The sequence below is a fragment of the Cuculus canorus genome, chromosome 1, assembly GCF_017976375.1.
Source record: "Cuculus canorus isolate bCucCan1 chromosome 1, bCucCan1.pri, whole genome shotgun sequence".
Lineage (NCBI taxonomy): Eukaryota > Metazoa > Chordata > Aves > Cuculiformes > Cuculidae > Cuculus > Cuculus canorus.
The window spans coordinates 16,481,260-16,499,417 of NC_071401.1; the positions used below are offsets into that span (position 1 = coordinate 16,481,260).

An 18,158-nucleotide genomic window follows, 5' to 3' on the forward strand; every position below is an offset into this window, starting at 1 on the left:
GTCAATCTTAATTTCCAGCCAGGACAAGGTGAGTTCACTGTACCTGCCTGTGCTCTCCTGAGACTATTACCCTGCTGGTGTCAGAGGTAAAAAGCAAGTTTCAGAAGTTCTTGTGCAGCACAAAATTACACTCGGGGAACTAAACACATAAAGAAAATGTCATTTATAAGATGCCGGTTCGAAATGTTACTTGTCTTTCTCCTTCTGGCTTTTGCACATCTGACCTTTTGTTCTCTGCCTGATGTAATGATTTTTAATACAAAAGTTCAGGATGAATGAGGTCATAGGAAGTAAGTGTGCCCATGTCTTATAATCCAATAAAACATCACTTTGTGATACCGAGGCGTTTTAAGAAGTTCTGACCTGAACCTGGAAAGGTTATGCTGTACAGTTTCATCTCATCAACTTATAATGCAGCAAGACTACAGCTGAACGGTAAACGTGGTTTTAGTTATTTGAGTACTTCACTGAGGAAGGGGGAAGCTTTTCTGAAGCCAGTAATTACTCTGTCTTCTAAATTGCTTTTTTTTTAATGTTCTTTCTGTAAAATGGCTGTGGTATGTGAGAGGCACTGTTATGGGCAAGGGGGCCAATATATGTTAGTTTTATAGCAAGCCCACTAACCACCAAATTTTACAGGAATAGTTTACTTATAAGTCGCTGTTTCCCCAGTCTGCCTTTGACAATGGTTTCCCATAGTCTTGCTGGGGCACCACACTCAAACAGTGAAGGCTAATGTTTGAGACCTCTCTGGAGGGGTATTGTGTTTACTCTAAGGATGGGCTTCATGAATATGAGTGAGAGAGTCCTGGATGAAACACAGCTTTTGGCTCATCTAAATGTTTACTTCTACAGTGTGTTCTACATGTACTGAAACACGTACTCCTATTTCCTTATTTTCTTGTGGTCTACCTCCGATAAACACTACTGTTGTGAAACCAAAATCCAGTATTAAATATTGCCTATTATCACATTTCAGTTTTAAAAATTAGAAGAAAACTACTTCATAAGCGTTTGGCAAGATATTACAGGTTGCTGAGCATTAATGTCCAGGCTACTGCTGAGTTTGAATAGTGATCAGACTTTGTGTTTTGGTGGATGTGAGGGAAAGAAGCAGCTTAATGTAGCTCTAAGGCATATCAAAGACAGACGGTAGAAGGGAAATTTGATCTCTTATCAGAACAGAATGTAGTTTCCCTGCTCACTCTGAATCACTCCTATTCTTGTATTTCATGCATGAATTTCCCCTGCCTTTTAAATAGAAGCAAATTAAAATTCTTCAGGCTGAGCAGAGAAGAGGTTGTTCTTGGGGAAGAAAGAACCACTGAGTGAGAAAAAGTTACCATATGGATTTGACACAGTTTGTAAGAACCGAATCAGTTAGGACTCCATGCTAACTAAATGTGTGCAGGCACTTCACTGTAATGCAGAGATCAACGTTTTCTACCTGTAGTATTAACTGTCTTGGACCAGTAACTTCGCAGCATCTCCACTGCTAGATATTGCTGTTACAGATCAGAGTGAAAGTATCTTCTTGGTAGCAGTCTCTACCTTGTAAATAGAGCGGAAGTCAGGCTGCTTGAAACTAAGCATATTTTAAAAATAACAATGTGATTGTAAGCAGCGTTTGAAGGGGCAGCAAAAAATGGAGTTAATCTCCTGTTATTGCTTTGATTGCTCTTTGTGTGCCTTATTTGTTATTGCTAAATCAAAATTGTGATAGGAGCCCTTTAAAATAGCTTTAACAAAGGCCTTTTTAAGCACGCTGGGTCAGCTTGAGGAACTTTAGAGTGTGCCCAATAGATTAATGAAGGACATGGGTCTTCAAGGATGTTGATGTAACTTGTTTTTCTTGTTAGTTGAGTACTCTTAGAAGAGTTGCAAAGTAAACATCTGCTTTTCAGGGTGGACCTCTGAACAGCACTGAAGTTCACTTGGGAGAGGGAGGCAGGCGTTGGCATATCAGCATATAGGTCAGCATTTCTGTAAAAATAGCTATGTATTCGCACACTTTCTGTTGTTTGGATGAGGGCTGTCACTGCTGTGGCAATCCTCTGTTGGCTCCTTCTGAAAAAAGGCTGAGGACTTGAAGACTTCTGATAGTCACTGTACTTGCTGTATTGGTTTCTTTCTCTCTTGCATACCCAAGAAGCTTAAACAAACCCCCAAAACCAAGCCTTGTTTACATTTACTTCCAAACTGTGATAGATGTACACTGACACTCTTTTAAATGTGAAAAATGAAAATTAGTTTTAAATGTCTAGTTTTGAGATACGCTATCTAAAGAGCTAATTGATACCACAATGAGTTTCACTGATTTTGCTGCTTAGAGTTTTTTCAGTATACGTGTATAGCTGTCCAGAGCTACAACAACTAGCTCAATTTAATAAAACAAAGGGAAGCAACATGTTGAGTGCAGATAATCTAAAATTTTATAATTTCCCCCAAAAGGTATAAACACACACAACTGTGTATATAGCAGCAGGCATTATTTCACTGATCCCCCAAGGTTGTTTATATAGCAACAGGCATTATAACAACACTTTCTGTTTTCATTATTGCAGTGCTTAGTCATCTGAATCCCAGCCAGTGCTCCTTCATACTCTGAAAAGTCATCCAGGATCTTGTAAAACAATTAACTATGTCATTTTATTAAAACTTGCATTTTATATTTCTGTCCCAGCATTTGACATCCTCTGAAAAGCTTATGTAAATGCTTGGCTTCTAACCAGTACTGCAAACTTGATTGAAAGAACGCTTTTGCTTCTATTTTTATTTGTGGGTTTTCACATTTGTGGAGCAGATGTGCTTTTACATGCTTGATGCTATCAAGAAAATCTCCTTATTTAATTGAAAATAATTCAAAATTGCTCTTGACTGCCTTCACAGTACAAGAGGTTGCATAGTGTAGTAGTGTGTTGGGTCCACCTCTTGTATAGATAGAGGTGGTGATGCAGCATCAAGGACCAGTTGTCTGCAGTAGAGACTCAGGGAAGTACAAAAATGCTGGAGTTTGCAGGTGTAGGCTTGAGTGTTATGCATAATTTGTACTGAAGTGGCTGGTATTTTGGACCTTATTAACATAGTCTGAGCTGTAAGAGTGCTTCCACATGTCTTAGAACAAGATAGATATGGCTGGGGAAACAATATGGTAAATCATGAACAGATCAATTCAGAATTAGTCATTCTGTGCTCCCAAAAATAAAGGATATTCCAGTCCAGGTACTCTGTGGTTTGTGGATGGAAGTAAATGTATATGCTTGTATAACACTAGTCATTAAATACCGTTACAGGAATTAGTGTAGGAAATAGGCTATTCTGCTTTGCATGTAAATGCAGGATATTGTTATTTTTCTGAGGAGTTAGCCCCTTAGGGCTTTTGCCACTAATTTTGATCTTGGGTGCAATCTAATATTACCCAGAAATAATTGGCTTTTTAAGCCAACTTATTTGAAAAACTTTAATATTTCTTGTACTACTTATCTCTAGCTTTATAAGAGAGTAACTGAACCTTTGCAGGTTTGTTTTTAATACGTTAACAAATGAGATAGCTGCTACACTTGTCATGATTTGGTGAATGAATGTTTTATTGCGGAATTGTTACCTTTAGAAAGGTGATAAAATTTATGTTGTTTGACATGATTTTAATTAAGTTTAACAGTCTAGTTGACCGAATTTCTTGGAAGAAGCTTGGATGACAGTAGCGGTTTAGAGATGCTCAGGGTGGAGCTGATTCACTGCAGAGGACAGAGAGCTGCCTTCCAGTAGAAGTTCAAATTGTTACATAGAACGAAATGCAGGTAGAAACTGGAGCAACTGAATGTTATTCCCTCTTTTTCTTCCCCTCTTCCTGGAGAGTCTAAACCAATTATGCCCAACTTGTTACAAGTTGACCTTGATTTGTTTGTCATTCTTCACCTACAGCTAGTGCTGTGGTTGTGTTAGCTGGAACAGTTTTCTCAGTCTGATGGAAATGGAGTGTTTAAATATTTTATTAGAGAGCTAGTACAAGTTTTAAGTGCAAATCTACCTTTCACCCTGAGAATCATTCTTTTAAATGCAGCTTATTTCAACATTTGTTTTCTGTGAAGTTGGAATAAATAGCAAGTATAATATAAAATACCCACTGGTATGTTGGGATGGTCTTCTGTAGAGGTAGAGTTTACCTTAATATAAATTTAATCTCCTCTTTCTTCAGAATCTTCCTTATGAGTACTTCCTGGAATTGTCTTAGGAAACCCAAAACTCAGTTTTCACAAAAGCAGATTTGACAGTTACCTACTGACAGTTTTAAATACTGTCTGTCCTCTTTTCAGAGTCTTTCAAAATGCTGGAATTCTTCAGTTTATCACGCTGGATTTGCAGTGTCGGAGGTTTGGAATACAAATTTTCTGAGAAAGGAGTGAAATTGGGTGAATCTGCAGTTGTTTTCTAAAATCTTGTAGAAATGTTAATATATTGATTTTTTAAGTTACATTTGACTAGCTACTTCTTAACTGACATTCCAAGTTATTTAATTAGAGATGTTAACATAGAAGCCAAAGTTACAAAGGACAGTAAAATTTTGAAACTTCCTCTCATTGAGATGTGTAAAAGGAATTAATCTCTCTAATTGAAAGAAATTACAAATTGAGATTTCTTTCCTTAAATATCAGTATCCTTAAGTTCCTCTGTTTTGCATAAGGTTTTATGAACTGTTCAAATCATCTGCTAAATCTTATTTCTGTGGAGTAAGTGTGGCTGGTAAACTGGTATGAGAGGAGACTTGAACTCCTCTCTGAAGTGTCTGAAGTCTTTGGTGTATTTGTTTTCCAGTTAAGTAACATTTCACACAGCACTTGGGAAAACAAAAGCTGTATGTAGGAGCTAAATGTTAGTAAGGAAATGTCAATTAATGTTTTATAGCTCGAACATCATTAATGATTTACTCACAGTCCCATAGAGAATACACAGTCATAAATGTGAACACGAATCTGGGACACTTGTTCACTCAAATTAGAACAGGCACGTTTTCTTTGGATGGCTGGGTCTGTCGTATCCTGAAGGAACAATCTAATCTTTAAATAAAATTCTGCTTTTGTAAATGATACTTTGCTCCTTTGGAAAGTTAGTGTGGGATGGGTGGAGATGGATGGTGTTTGATAGCAGGAATTGAAATGCGAACTCTGTTTCTTTGGAGATTCAAGACAGCACACAGTCACTTCTTTCCACTTCTGTTTGTCTTCCCAGAGGTCATGTTTCACTACTCTCCTTCTTGCCTTCTCTTTAAGTCTTCTGTAATGCTAAGCTCTATCTTTAAGTTCCTTTTAATTCTCAAGGGCAAAGCAGCTGTCCTCTCCAGTTTTTCTCTTTTTAAAATTTATTAATTTTTTATAAATTTATTAATTTATTAAATTTATTAATTTAATTTTATTTTTTTTAAATCCTACTGTAACAAATCACAGGTGATGGTTAATGTTGTTTAGTCTTACTGTTTATTGGATGAGGTGGAGTAACTGTCCCTGTATGCGTAGTATTGGCTGTTAGAAAATAATAAACTTAAGGAAAGGTGCATGAGAAATGCTTTCTGGTTTGGGGAAAAAAAACAGTCCTTCATAATGATACAGCATCGTCAGTGGGTAGGAGTAGGAGGAAGAAAGGCTCCACTCTCTTTAAGTAAAACAGAAATATGTTGTTTTTCCCCTCCCTCCATGCTCCTGTTTGATGTGTGTGCAGTTCTCTCATTTAAAAGAGATAGATATATTTCTTTTTTGGGGTGTATGAGACTACTGCAGACCACCGTGAAGTAGGTGTTAGCCTTGTTGCATTTCTGGGGAGGTAATTTTGGAACCAGACTAAAACCTGGGAAGTTACTCATGGCTCTGATGCTTCAAGCTGATTTCTTTTTTTCTGTCATTAGAAGGTAGGTGAGTTTTTCAGCAGCTTCTGGATTTACTTGTAGGTTTGTTTAATGAATACATTGTCATCAGCTTGTATTGATACAGACATGTAGAGCTTTGGTTTTAAGCTACTACAGAGATAAAATAGAATGCAGTTTATAAGGTTAAATCTTATTTTTTCTAAAGGTTTCACAAAACGTATCCCAGCTACTTACTGTGCATCTTTACAATTTGCAATAAGAAAACGTGTTTTAGGAGAAACTGTTTCTGCTCATGTTTTGATACAAGTTTTGGATGCATTTCTCTGATCTTTGCTGTTGGGAATAGAGACATCCCTTGATCCAACTCTCTTCATGCTATGAAACCATGGAATTTAAGGATGACTATAAAAAGATATTCTATGAACATTTATCTTTCTACTACAGTCAAGTGTAATGTTTTTGATTTTTGGTGAGTTCTTTTTTTTGTTTTGTAGGGTTTTTTATCTTTATTTTTTATTTTTGCCCCAGGCCAGTTCTTTGGTTAATCAAATCCACTGTAATCCCATCAGAAGAATGTGGTGATCGTTTAGTAATTTATATTGTATGTTTGCTTTAATCCAGGTTCTGTCATTGCGACAGAAAATATGAATCCAAGCCCACCATATGACTTGACCATGTCCATATGGAAATAATAAACTGTGTAATAAATGGCCTCCTGTTGTATAATGCAGTACTGAGGATGATTTTCTTCCAAAGCAATTTTTCTTTCTAAAACTCAGACAAACCAATTCAAGGGTCTTCTTCTGGGAAGAACTGATTGGTCCGTTGTTTGGGAGGTCAGAACTCTTTTCTAACCTAGAAGATGCTTGCCTACACCTTGCTTTCATGAATTATGGAACCTTGATTGAGATTGTTCTGTGTTTCGGAAAGTTACTGTATGTGTCTACTGGAGTTCTGCTGTGACTTCTAGAGGCTCTTAACATCCACTGAGACCTGCATATCAGGTTGATACTGCTTCTTTCCAATAGTCTTAAAGATATTGGAATTTAGGGACCGTTTGTGCGTGTGGTTGTTTGGGGTTTTGTGTTTTTTTTTTTTTTTGGTTTGGTTTGGGTTTTTTTTTAATATTTAGCCACACAATTTCCCGGCAAAGTTTCCTGAAGTTATGAGATTATAACTTGAAAGAAGGTGTTTTTCCTCCCATGTGCTGTTTTCTTTGGAGGTATTTTTATTCTGTGGTCTTCTTAAATAAGTAGTTTATAATTACCAGCAGTGACAGTTATGCCATGTGTACTTCATTTCATAATCTGAGGGTAAAAACAAGTTGTGGTTTGCATGGAATTAGCGTATGGAATCTTTTCAATTACGTTTGCACCTACATAGGAGTTAATGCTTGGGTGAAAGTCAATGTTGAAGCCTGTCTCTTGGCTACATGGCACTGTATTTGAATGCTGAGTTTAATTATGAGAATAATAGCAGCAGTTCAGTATTGATGTAAACTGTAGTAGGAACACGAATTTAGATCAGTTGTGTGACAGTATCTATTTTTACTAATTGATGTTACTGTAATAATTCCACTACTGATTCCAGCATACATTGATACAGTCAGGATGACAGATGACACCTAGGCACAAATAAATGTTTTGAATTGGTGAATATAGAACATTGTGTTGAAATTTGATCATTTCACTTAATGGCTGTATTTTTATTAAGCTGTGAGGCTGCCCTCCTGTTACAGATTGGAAATGGAAAAAGTGTAATGAGGTTTAACAGTCAAGTTGACTGATTATTTTGTCCCTGTTCTTGGGTGGGTTTTACTAATAGGAGGTTATGAGTATTAAATGGAACATTTCCTTAAGAGGAATAGATCTTTCCGAACTGCTTGATTAGCCTATGCTTTCTTTGAAAACCTAGTAAATTAGCTGACCATAATGTTGTATTCATTGGAATCTGGGATTTGGAAAGCAGTGCTAATTTTAGTTTTTCTGTTCTTGTAGCTTAGATATCAACATGGGCTGAGTACTCCGGATCTAAGGCAAACTCTTCCTAACCTGAGAAACTTCATGGAGGTTGGGCTGATGGTTAGATGGTAAGTATTACTTTGTAATTAAAAAGAACTGGATGCTACAAAAAAATTAGCTGTAAAAATTTTTCAGGAGCAGGCAGCTACTTTTCTCAAGAGTTAAGCATGTTTGGTGAAGATTGTGATTTTCCCCAAATACAGGCCATGTAAGATGTCCACAATATTCTACTGTTTTCTTTTGCACTTATGATCAATGTGATGGGTCCACACTGCTTGTGGAGGGGGCAGTGTTCTTCACTCAAGGGAGGTGACTGCTTTCTATGTTACAAAATTAAAGTTAGTGTAGGCTTATCTTGCAATGGATATTTCAGCATGAGGCTTGACCAATTCTCCTTTAACCTACCGAGAGAAACTTTAGTAAATGTGGAAGGGAATTCACTGGCAAATGTATTTCTGCAGGTGATAAGTGCTTTGTGTTCTCACTTCTTGAATTTGTGGTCTTTGAATTGTACATGCTCGTGCAGTCACTTATCTTAAGCCATCATTTTGTCCTACATTCTTGTCTTCATTCTTTGAATGCCTCAATCCCACCCAGACGTAGTATTGTGCCATTTGAGGATCCCTAGGTTAATTATTCAATGCCGCAGAGCTGCAGAGGTCTTGTGTGGTCCTTGTGTCATACTTAGCCCCATGCAGATGCCCTGGATATGTTGTCTACCTGGATTTCTCCAAGAATTCCAGTGTGGTTTCCTATAGCCGCCTCCTAGAGGAACTGATGCATTACAGTCTAGACAATGTGTCTGTGCGGTTGGTAGAGAATCTAGCTGACAGGCTCACCAAGAGGGCAGTGGTAAATAGCTTCTTTTCCAATTGGCAACATGTCCCGAGAGATTGATATTGGGCCCAGCGCTGTTTAATGTCTTCGTAAGTAATCTGGATGATGGGATCAAGTATAACCTGATCAGTTTTGCCAATGATGCCAAATTGAGTGGGGAATTAAAAACCTCGGAAGGCAAAGCCCCACCCTGCAGGAAGACCTGGATAGACTGGAAGAGTGGACTAACAGGAACCTTATGAAATTCAACAAGGACAAGTGTAAGGTATTGCACCTGGGAAAACTTAATCCAGGGGTGCAGCATAGGCTGGGATTTATCCAGCTGTGGAGCAGCTCTGTTGAAAGTAACTTGGGGATCCTGGTGGACTGGAAGTTCAGCGTGAATGAACAGTGCACTGCTGTGGCAAAGAAAGCCAACAGGATGCTGAGATGTATCCACAAAGGTATCACCAGTAGAGATAAAGGAGTCGTTATCCCACTCAGTGCTTGTCAGGCTGCACCTGGAATACTGTGTTCTGTTTTGATCCCTGCTATACAAAAAAGACGGGGACAGGGTGAAGAGGGCCCACAGAAGAGCCACAAAGATGATAGAAGGGCTGGGAAGCCTGCCGCATGAGGAAATGCTGAGGGAAGTGGATTTGTTTGGCCTTGAGAAAAGAAAGCTTAGGGAAGAACTTGTCACCATGTTCCAGTATTCAGAAGGTGGCTACCAAGAGGATGGAAACTCTTATTTTACAAGGAGTCCCATGAAAACGATGAGAGGTTAATGGATACAAGTTTTTCCTAGGGACATTCTAATCGAACGCAAGAGGAAAAATTTTCGCAATGAGAACAATTAGCATTGGAATAATCTCCTCACGGAAACAGTGGCTTCCCCAATATTGGACACTTTTAGGATGCGGTTGGACAGGGTGCCTGACCATCTGTGCTTTTGCCAAGAGAGTGGCTTTTAGGGGAGACTCAAAACCAAGCATGAAGGAGTTCTTAAATCTTATGTAAAATGACACTGAATGTTGTGGTGCTGGCCCTTCTTGATCACTTAAGTTAAAGCTTTGTAGTGCTATTCATGTTATATCTGAATTCCTTACAGTTAAAACGGCAGAAGTAGCAAAGCTTCCATTAGTATAAGGCAGGCTAGTCCATGTTCTGTGTGAGAGGCATAGAGGCAGCATTGCATAAAGGTGATTTTTTTTTGGTAATGGAAATACTTCTCTGAAATTATTACAGAAAAAAGGTTATGTGATGAATAGTTTTAGGTTGGATAACAGCAGGCAAACTGTGCTCTGATTTTACTGTGCCAATACGATTCTTATTACTGTATTTTAGTAGGGTCCTAAAACATTGCTAAGCTCTAAGCTCTAAAAGTCTCTTTTTTTTTTCTTTTTTTTTTTTTTTTCTCCTCTCTCTCCGCAATGTGCGGAACATGGGAAGGACTGCACATCAGTTCTAAAGAGTGTGTGTGATCACACATCCTTTCACGTAAAACCAACCTTCTTATTATGGCTCCATTTGAAAATCATAAGAGCAGGCTTCAAACAGGGATAGCCCCTCAGAGTAGCAAAGCTTAAGAATATCAGACCTTTGGGTCAAAAATCACATTGCAATGGGTAAAAGTGATGAAAATCCTAGGGGACACTGTCCTGCTACAGCTGTTGCCAGCCCTTAATTCTGCTACAGCCCTTATTTCTGTGTCACTCCTTGCCTTTATTGTATTTAATTCCTTGCACAGAAATGCAGATCAAAGTGAATACTGAGCTAGTTTCCAAATCACTTACCTTGGGAGGAGTCTTGGCAAAGGAAAACAAGAACGGGAGCAGAAAAAGAAAGATCTTTGAGCAGTACTGTAAAAAGTGTTGCCTGATGGAAATTCAAGTCAGTCAACAGAAGAGTGGAAGTAAACAAACCACAAGAAAAGGAAGCCCAGTCCCGTGTGCAGTTTTATACTGTCAGTAATTTCAGACACAGCTGAAAAGATTCTCCCAACTTTTTTTCTTATCCCCTAGCAAGATGCATGAAGAAGAGCTTTCTTCATCAGGGAAAATATTACTGTGAGTTCTCATTGGGTATCGTCACTGTGATGGAAAAGTCCAAAGATGACATGTGGTCCCCTAACCAAATCTGAAAATGGAAGGGTCGAAATACGTAAACTCTGACTTCTGTAGCACTTGGGTGTCCTCATCAGTAGAGTGGGAGGGGTACAGGTCATAGCATCACAGAATGGTTTGTATTGGAAAGAATCTTAAAGATCATTTTGTTCCAACCCCCCTGCCAAGGTCATGGATGTCTCCTTTTGTCTTGAATAAGCAGAGATAGGATGACTCTGGGAAACGTTAAATGGGAATCATTTTCAAAGTGAAGAACAAAGTTCTGTTCTGTTGAGTGCTGGTTTTGAAGAACTGGTGTGGAACCTTTAGTCCTGCCTTAGAGATTTTTGTCATCGTACAGCCTGGAGGTTTTGGGGTTTTTTTCTTCTTTTTTTTTTTTCCTGTAGGTAATACACAGTCATTAGCAAGACAAAACACATTTTTTGGTTGGATAATATTTCAAAACATGTAGGAATATTAAGCGTAGTTCTCTGGGAGTATCACATTTCCTCCTCCTCCCCCCTCATGAATGTCTATGCCTCATTTCCTTCTCACCTCCAAAACTTGTGTGAATAGTTGCTCATTTTTAACTTTTTTTTTTTTTTTTTTAAGGCTAATGATTCTAAACAATGCTTCTTAGTACTTCCTAATAATATAAATGGAAATGAGGCTTTACAGGGAGCCTAGCTCAAGGGGAAAACTGGCTAGACTTTTGTAATCGGGCATTGCAGTTGAGTACGCACATAGCAGAGTACAGATGCCCACTGTCTTGTGGGTAATGTCTGATTACATATATTGAAGTGAGCATAAGAGTCACCAGCTGTTAAAATGAAGATTTGGAGGTAATTTTTGTTTTCAGGGTACAGTAAGTGATTCATCTGATGCCCTCTGCCACAGACCATAGTCAATAAAGTATTTGCAGCTTATCCTTCGTTTTCAGGATGAGAGTAGAAACATAGGGGGCAGTAGTGGGTGCTTCTTTTCTACAGATCCACTTGCACTGCCTAGTTTGTTTGGGTTTTGTTTTTGCTGGTCTTCAGTTTCCTTTCTTAGCACTGTAGCAGGGTTTTGCTGAATCACATAATCACACTGGTAAAAGTAATACTTCTGCTGCACTAAATTTCTCTTCAAACAGGACTGGTTTTAGCTCCTAGCCCATGCATCGTCCTGATTTTTGCTTCTGACTAGACATCTGTATTTCTCTGCAGTCTGGAACGGAATTGAATCCCCTACATGTTCAGGGTCACTGAAGTACATAGTTATTTTCAGGCTTAACCTCTTTCTCTGATAAGCATCGATTTAGATTTGAGTACAAAATAGTTTTACTCCTTCAGATTAAAAACAAACAAACAATAACCCCAACTCCACAGCTTTTGTAGGAGAGCCCACCTATTCCATACTTCTGTCAGAGAAAACTTGTCTTTAAAGTCTCTGCTTCAGGCTTTCGTGAACTCCATTGTTCTGCTTGGAGCTCTGGGGCAGCCCTTGCCCCTCTTGAAGGTCTGTGGAGTCTAGTGCCTTTGCGTCAAGATTTAATTGCATTGCCGCTGAATCCCTCTGCTTGCTGAGGTTTGTGTTGTTTTGGTTTCTCAGGCATGACACCCAAATGATTAATACATGTTTTCTCATCCCAGCACATGTGATTTATTGCAGCAAGCTTGCAGGTCTACAAAGCTCTGTTCCACTCTTCATATCTCTCCTGGTACCTATATTCTGCTGTGTTTACTTTTCTTCCCTCTTACTGCAAAAGAATTGTACTGTATGTAGATGAAATCAAGATAGATCAGTTGGTTCCCTTACATTGTTATGGAGAGTACAGAACTGCAAAAGCTTGTTTTTCTGGTATCAAATCTGGATGTTACTCTTAAGATGAAAGATGATGGGCCAAAGTTCTTGTTGATTTAGGAAGCCCCAGTTGTGGTACCCCAGGTCTTTTCTTTTCCTTTTGGGAATAATTCTCTCTGTTTCCAGTTTATTAGTCCTGGAGTCTCAGTGGCTTTCAGAAAAGCAGCTTATTTTTAAGATGAGCTTTTGCTGATGCAAAAGGCCCTATGCAGTTTTTCTCTTAAATTATTTTTCTACTGAGTATGCAGTTTATTCCAGCTTTTGAAAGAGAGAAAGTCTTCACTTATCTGTAGTTTGTACATTTTCAGCATTGTTTTATTCCTTTCTGCATGTTCAGATTTGTCTTTCACAAGTCAGACTCTTTAGACCATGACTGCATTAAATCAAGAGATTCTTTCATTTTCTCTCCTATTCTTCAGCTTAATTTTATTTACTCTGTCTAACTTTTGAGGGATGGTATTTGTGATTATTAAAGGAAGGTAAAGAGAGCACACTGCAAACTTGAGCAGTCCAGTGAGATGGAGATTTTTTTCCTAGTGAATAGATTAGACAATAACCTCATCTAATGTTGGCAAATATGAGATACTTCTTAAGAAAGTCTTGTCTGTAGCCAGGGAGATGTCTTTTTGAGTTTGCATTTAAAAGCTTTACCCAAAAATACTTGAATGCCAAGGCTTAAATTTGTGTTTCAAAGGTATGTCTGGATTCATATACTGCTAGATTCAAGAGGAGCCTAAAACTTACTGTTTGAGTTAAGAAAACTCTGGTAGCCTAATTTATGAAGAATATTTTTTTTTCAAAAGCATGTTGGAATTTCTTAGTTGCCAAAAGATGCAATTTCACCTTAACTTCATTATTGGCAGCCTCTCTTTGCAGTCCTGTCACTATTGTGTGTTATTTAACCAGTAATCTCTAAGAAGGTGAGAAACTATTATTGCTTTTTAGCACAGTTGACATGATATTGGCTTGGAGCTGTGCTTGGAGCTTCAAACATTTCAGATGGCTATAAACCAACTTAAACACCTTCATTTAGCGTTCTTACAGCTATGAGGTCATAGTTTGCAACAAAAAAGATCAAATGCTGTTTAAGTTATTTTTTTAAAGTATTCTCATACCAAAGAACTGTAGCTGTGGATTTTGGCTTTTGGCCAGACAATCAAGATTTAGTATTTTGACCAGCTGTGATCCAGTAATGTTCCTCAGAGGAAACATTTTGTGGAGAGGAAAAGATACATATTTGAGCCTGTGAGTTGTATTCTGTCTCTCATAGTGCTTTACAGTTTCTGTGAGCCCCTTGCAGACAGATTAAATAATCATATGTGAATATAAATGAAGAAACTTTATCAAAACTGCAAACAAATTACCACCAGAATCTGTTTACTAAGAAGACAACTTTAGAAATATTTGTTTCCTACTTCAGTCACTTTATCTCGCCTGTTTACAGCACAGAGTCTGTGTCTTGTGCCTTAGGTCTGTAAGCATGCCCAAATGGAGTAATTATTGACTGGTGAAAACTAATATTTTGGGGATAAAACAACTACTTCATAGTTTTGCTGGCAGTTAACAATTACAGCTTATGTTAGACTAATATGAATTGTCTTTTGACATTTCTGTGTGCAATTGAAGCATTGAGATGGGTGATGATGTAATTCTGTTATCTATAATGTCCAATTAATCTGAGGTTTCTCTTTTTTTTTCAAATTTAGAAGTCTTACTTCCTGAGAGCAGTTCGTTGTTCTCCTGTGTGTAACCAGTTCTAGACTGATCCAACTTGATGACCAAAAGTCATTAAAGCCTGATGACAGTTCATCAAATTAATTTTTCTACTCCACTAGTTGCAGGCTGTTCTTTTTGGACAGATATCCACATCTGTTTGTTGTCTCAGGAGATTGACCAAGTAATTGTGGCTGGAAGCTGAACCAGCTCAACTCTAGTAGTTCAGGTCAAGATTGTACCTTAGAGTAAAGGGCTACGTGCCTACAAGTCAAACTCTTTTCACTAGTAGTGATATCTTAGAGTGTCTTAACATTTCTGGGCAACTGGATCTTACTTTCCAATGTGACTTGTTTTTTTAATATATATTTTATTAATTCTGTGAGCTGTGATAAAGCATCTTTCTCTGGACTTTACCATCACGCGATGCTATGAATTCTGGTAACAGTACAGACTTTTTCCTCATGGAATATGCAGGTACAATAGACACCCTCTGTCAACTGCTTGTTTGCATGAAGATTAATAACAACTTTGTATTTCTGAGCTTTGTGCTTCTCTGTAAAGATTAATTTTGAACCAAAAACCTCAATTTGACTTCTCCCTCTCACCTGGAGAGAGGTGATGGAACAAGGAAAGACCCCTCAACTTAGCTGCTTAATTTACTGTTCCTAGAGCCATTTTGTTTTTATTTTACTTTCCTGCAAGACTATGACTTTTATTCTACCTAAAAGTATACAGAGAGTTATTAATCTTCTCATGTTTGCCTTCTAGACGCTCACCATTCAGCCTGCACTAGTTGCCTAGGTTGCATCTGTGGCCAAGAAGAGGCATCTTGAGAGGGTCACTGTCCACTGATCATGAATGGTTGTCAATAGGCTGTTATCCAACCTTGTTGCCAGTGCTAGTTTTCTTTTTCCAGTGACTGTGGAAGGAGCCTGGGCAACGAACTTTTAGATGGCTGATCTTCAAAGTCTTTGATTCGTATTTACTTTCATCTAAATGCCTTGGATACTATTTGATAAGCAGTTAAGCTATTCTGTTGACTTCATTCCTGATTTCTCAGATTTGGGCTGTTATCCCCACATTATTCCCGAGTGAAGCCAACTCCATCATATTCATATTTATTGGCAGCAATGGACAGTTTCAGAAATCTGCCCACGTATGTCTCCAGCTTAAAACCTGGTTTTGCAGTCTTAAGTAAGGTCCATTTCGTTGCATGTAACTTAAGGAACCAGGCTGCAAATGTTTTTTGTTCTAATTCATTAGATGCTTCTGTGATAAATGAAGATCATTCCTGCTTTACTGCCCTATGGGGCAGCCCTTATGTACTCTTATTCACTGGGAAGTTACTTTGTAGTCGAGGGAGATTGGCTTTGTGTTGCTGCTGTGTTTGGGCTGTTAGATCACTTAGTATAGATCATTCTGCCAGTTCGGCTTACTAAGGAAGGGAACACACTTTTTGGCTGCTGGACTAAAGAGGTATTGTTCGGGAATACATAACATGTCAGCTTGAATAGCCTTGCCATAACAAGCTGTTTAAAAACTCTTCTGGTCCTGCAAACTAATTAATTTCTCACTCGCTTGCCTGTCTGTAATGCTTAGACTCACAAAGGAATTTAGGCATGTTTCTTTTTAGGAGGAACTGAAATTTACGTGCCCACCGGAATGGTTTGTAGAGCTTCTTCTCTTGAGCTAATTGTGCACCACAGTTTTCATCTTGGTTTGTGCACACACTTTAATTTCTTCTGCTGCTGCATGGAAAAGTTGCTGTTGTGCCTAAATTGGCTTGATTAGTACTTGCTGATGATGATTTGGGGTGTGCCTATTAGACAATCTTGTGTCGTACTTAAGTCTTTGCCCTTTAAAGAGTTTGATCTAAGAGAAATGAATTTGAACAAGTTTGAAGCACAGTTCAGCACAACAAATAAGTAGGTATTACTCATTCAGATGGTGAAGAGGCTTTGCCTTGGGTTTAATCTCTCCAAGAATTACTTGCATTTTACACAATGGTGTGCCTCTGCAGCTTCAGGAGCTATGATTAAACCTGGGATTGCTTTCTGGTCTTTTCCTATGCATCCTCCTCATCTGAGATACCTGGTACTGTTGTGAGATCTTGCATCTTGTGCTGCAAGGTGATATATTCCACAGGACGACCCAATCCAAATCTGTCTGTAGGCCACCGTGTAACTTGTTTGGACCCTCTTCTGACTGCTTATATTTCAGGCAAGAACTTTTATCGCTGAAATACTGTGAAAGAGTAGATATCCTTGTGATTATTTTGAGAAACACCTATGCTTAGAACCAAAAGGTAGAGCTTGAAAAATTTCTTGGATTAGATTTTAGTGTCTTAAATGCCTGTCTCAGGGCTGTGGATGGTGGAATAAAATCCAGAGAACTGGCAGAATTTCCTATAAACCCTTCTTGTCATTGTGCCTTAGTCACGAAGTAGGAAGCCCCCACTGCTATACAGGCTGTTGCAGATCTGATGGTTTGTTGTCAATCTCTTCCTTCTGCAGAAGATACTTTACAGAGCAACTAACATGATGCATCTATGCATCTGCCATCTGTTGTACATGTGGAAAAAAATTCCCCTTTTTTTGCCTGTACATCTTGCATTACTTTATCTGTTCCTAGTCTTGCTTTTTATCTCAAATGTGTGGGGCCGTTTCTCTGGAATCTGCAGCCCTCCTGAGTTCCAGTTCAGCAGGAATACATTTCTGTTTGACTCATCCCTGACATCTTGATAGAAACCAAGAAGAATTATTTTTATCTTTATTGTTGCAGGGAATGTAATACTGGAATCAGTCTGGGAACAGTGCATTCCTTTTGGGAAGGAGCTTATATGAGAATGGTGTTCTCATATACCCCGCTTTCTTTTTCAACATACTCGCTCACTGTTTTAAATGGTATTAGACAATTAACTTGTCAAATAGATCCAGACTTAGGAGCACATTCTAGAGCTGCAAAAAGCATGTGTGTTGCCCATTGGACCTTTAACTGACAGCACAGTACAAACGAAACAAAGCAAACTTCAGCACCAGAGTTTTTATCCAACCTAAAATACCAGACTGTGCACAGAACCAATCTCTCCTCTTTGCCTTTCTCTCTTTTGAGCCTCCTACATTCACAGCTATGAGGTGAGATGGATCAGCTCAGTAAACATATCCAAGCCCTTGTAGCACAAAGCTCATAGCTCTCCTGCCTTGAGGTTTTCTGTTGTACATCTCAGGACTTTTGACAGGCTTAGACTTCTCCTAGCAGCAAGTCTGGTCGCAGGCTGCACTTCAGGCTCAGTTTTGTAAGGAGGAGGAAGGAAAGAGGCCTTTCCTGCATCTTGCCACATCTCTTTGGCAAGACATGCAAATCACAGTGCTGCATGCTGTCTCATCCAAGTAGGAAGGAGATAATTCAGTTCTGCAACCTCTCTCTGTCTGGAATGGGAAAGGCAGCAAAACTTTAGATACCTTGTGCTGAAAAGCACTGTCTACTTATTTGCACAGTGTCTTACGGTGTGAACACTGACCTGTAGTAATGAATTATCACTTGTCCTTGAGGAATTAGCTCACATAAATGTGAAATGGTATTCCTTTGGACACAGAGAAGTCTCTTGAATGCTTGGTGAATATATGCACGTCTTGGACTTTGGTTAAAATTCTAAAGCTTACAATTTAATTGTAAGTTTTCTAAGAACTTTATGCAGGGCAAAATACCACGTTTTGCTGTGTTTTACTGTTAAAGCTGAAAACATAGTGCTCTTTTTTATTTCCTGTGCTCCTTTTTTAAGGAAGATTAAGCAAA

At 38.5% G+C, this 18,158-nt stretch overlaps 1 protein-coding gene across 2 annotated transcripts in view; it reads left to right on the plus strand.

Moving 5' to 3' along the window:
• UVRAG (UV radiation resistance associated) overlaps positions 1 to 18,158 on the plus strand; it is a 99,504-nt gene that overhangs the window by 75,865 nt on the left and 5,481 nt on the right. Inside the window, exon 14 of one of the 2 annotated variants that reach the window (XM_009566423.2) lies at positions 7,858 to 7,949. In XM_009566423.2, the coding sequence (XP_009564718.2) occupies positions 7,858 to 7,949 (92 nt within the window). The remainder of the gene's footprint in view (positions 1 to 7,857; positions 7,950 to 18,158) is intronic. The other variant, XM_054085909.1, reaches the window with a different exon arrangement.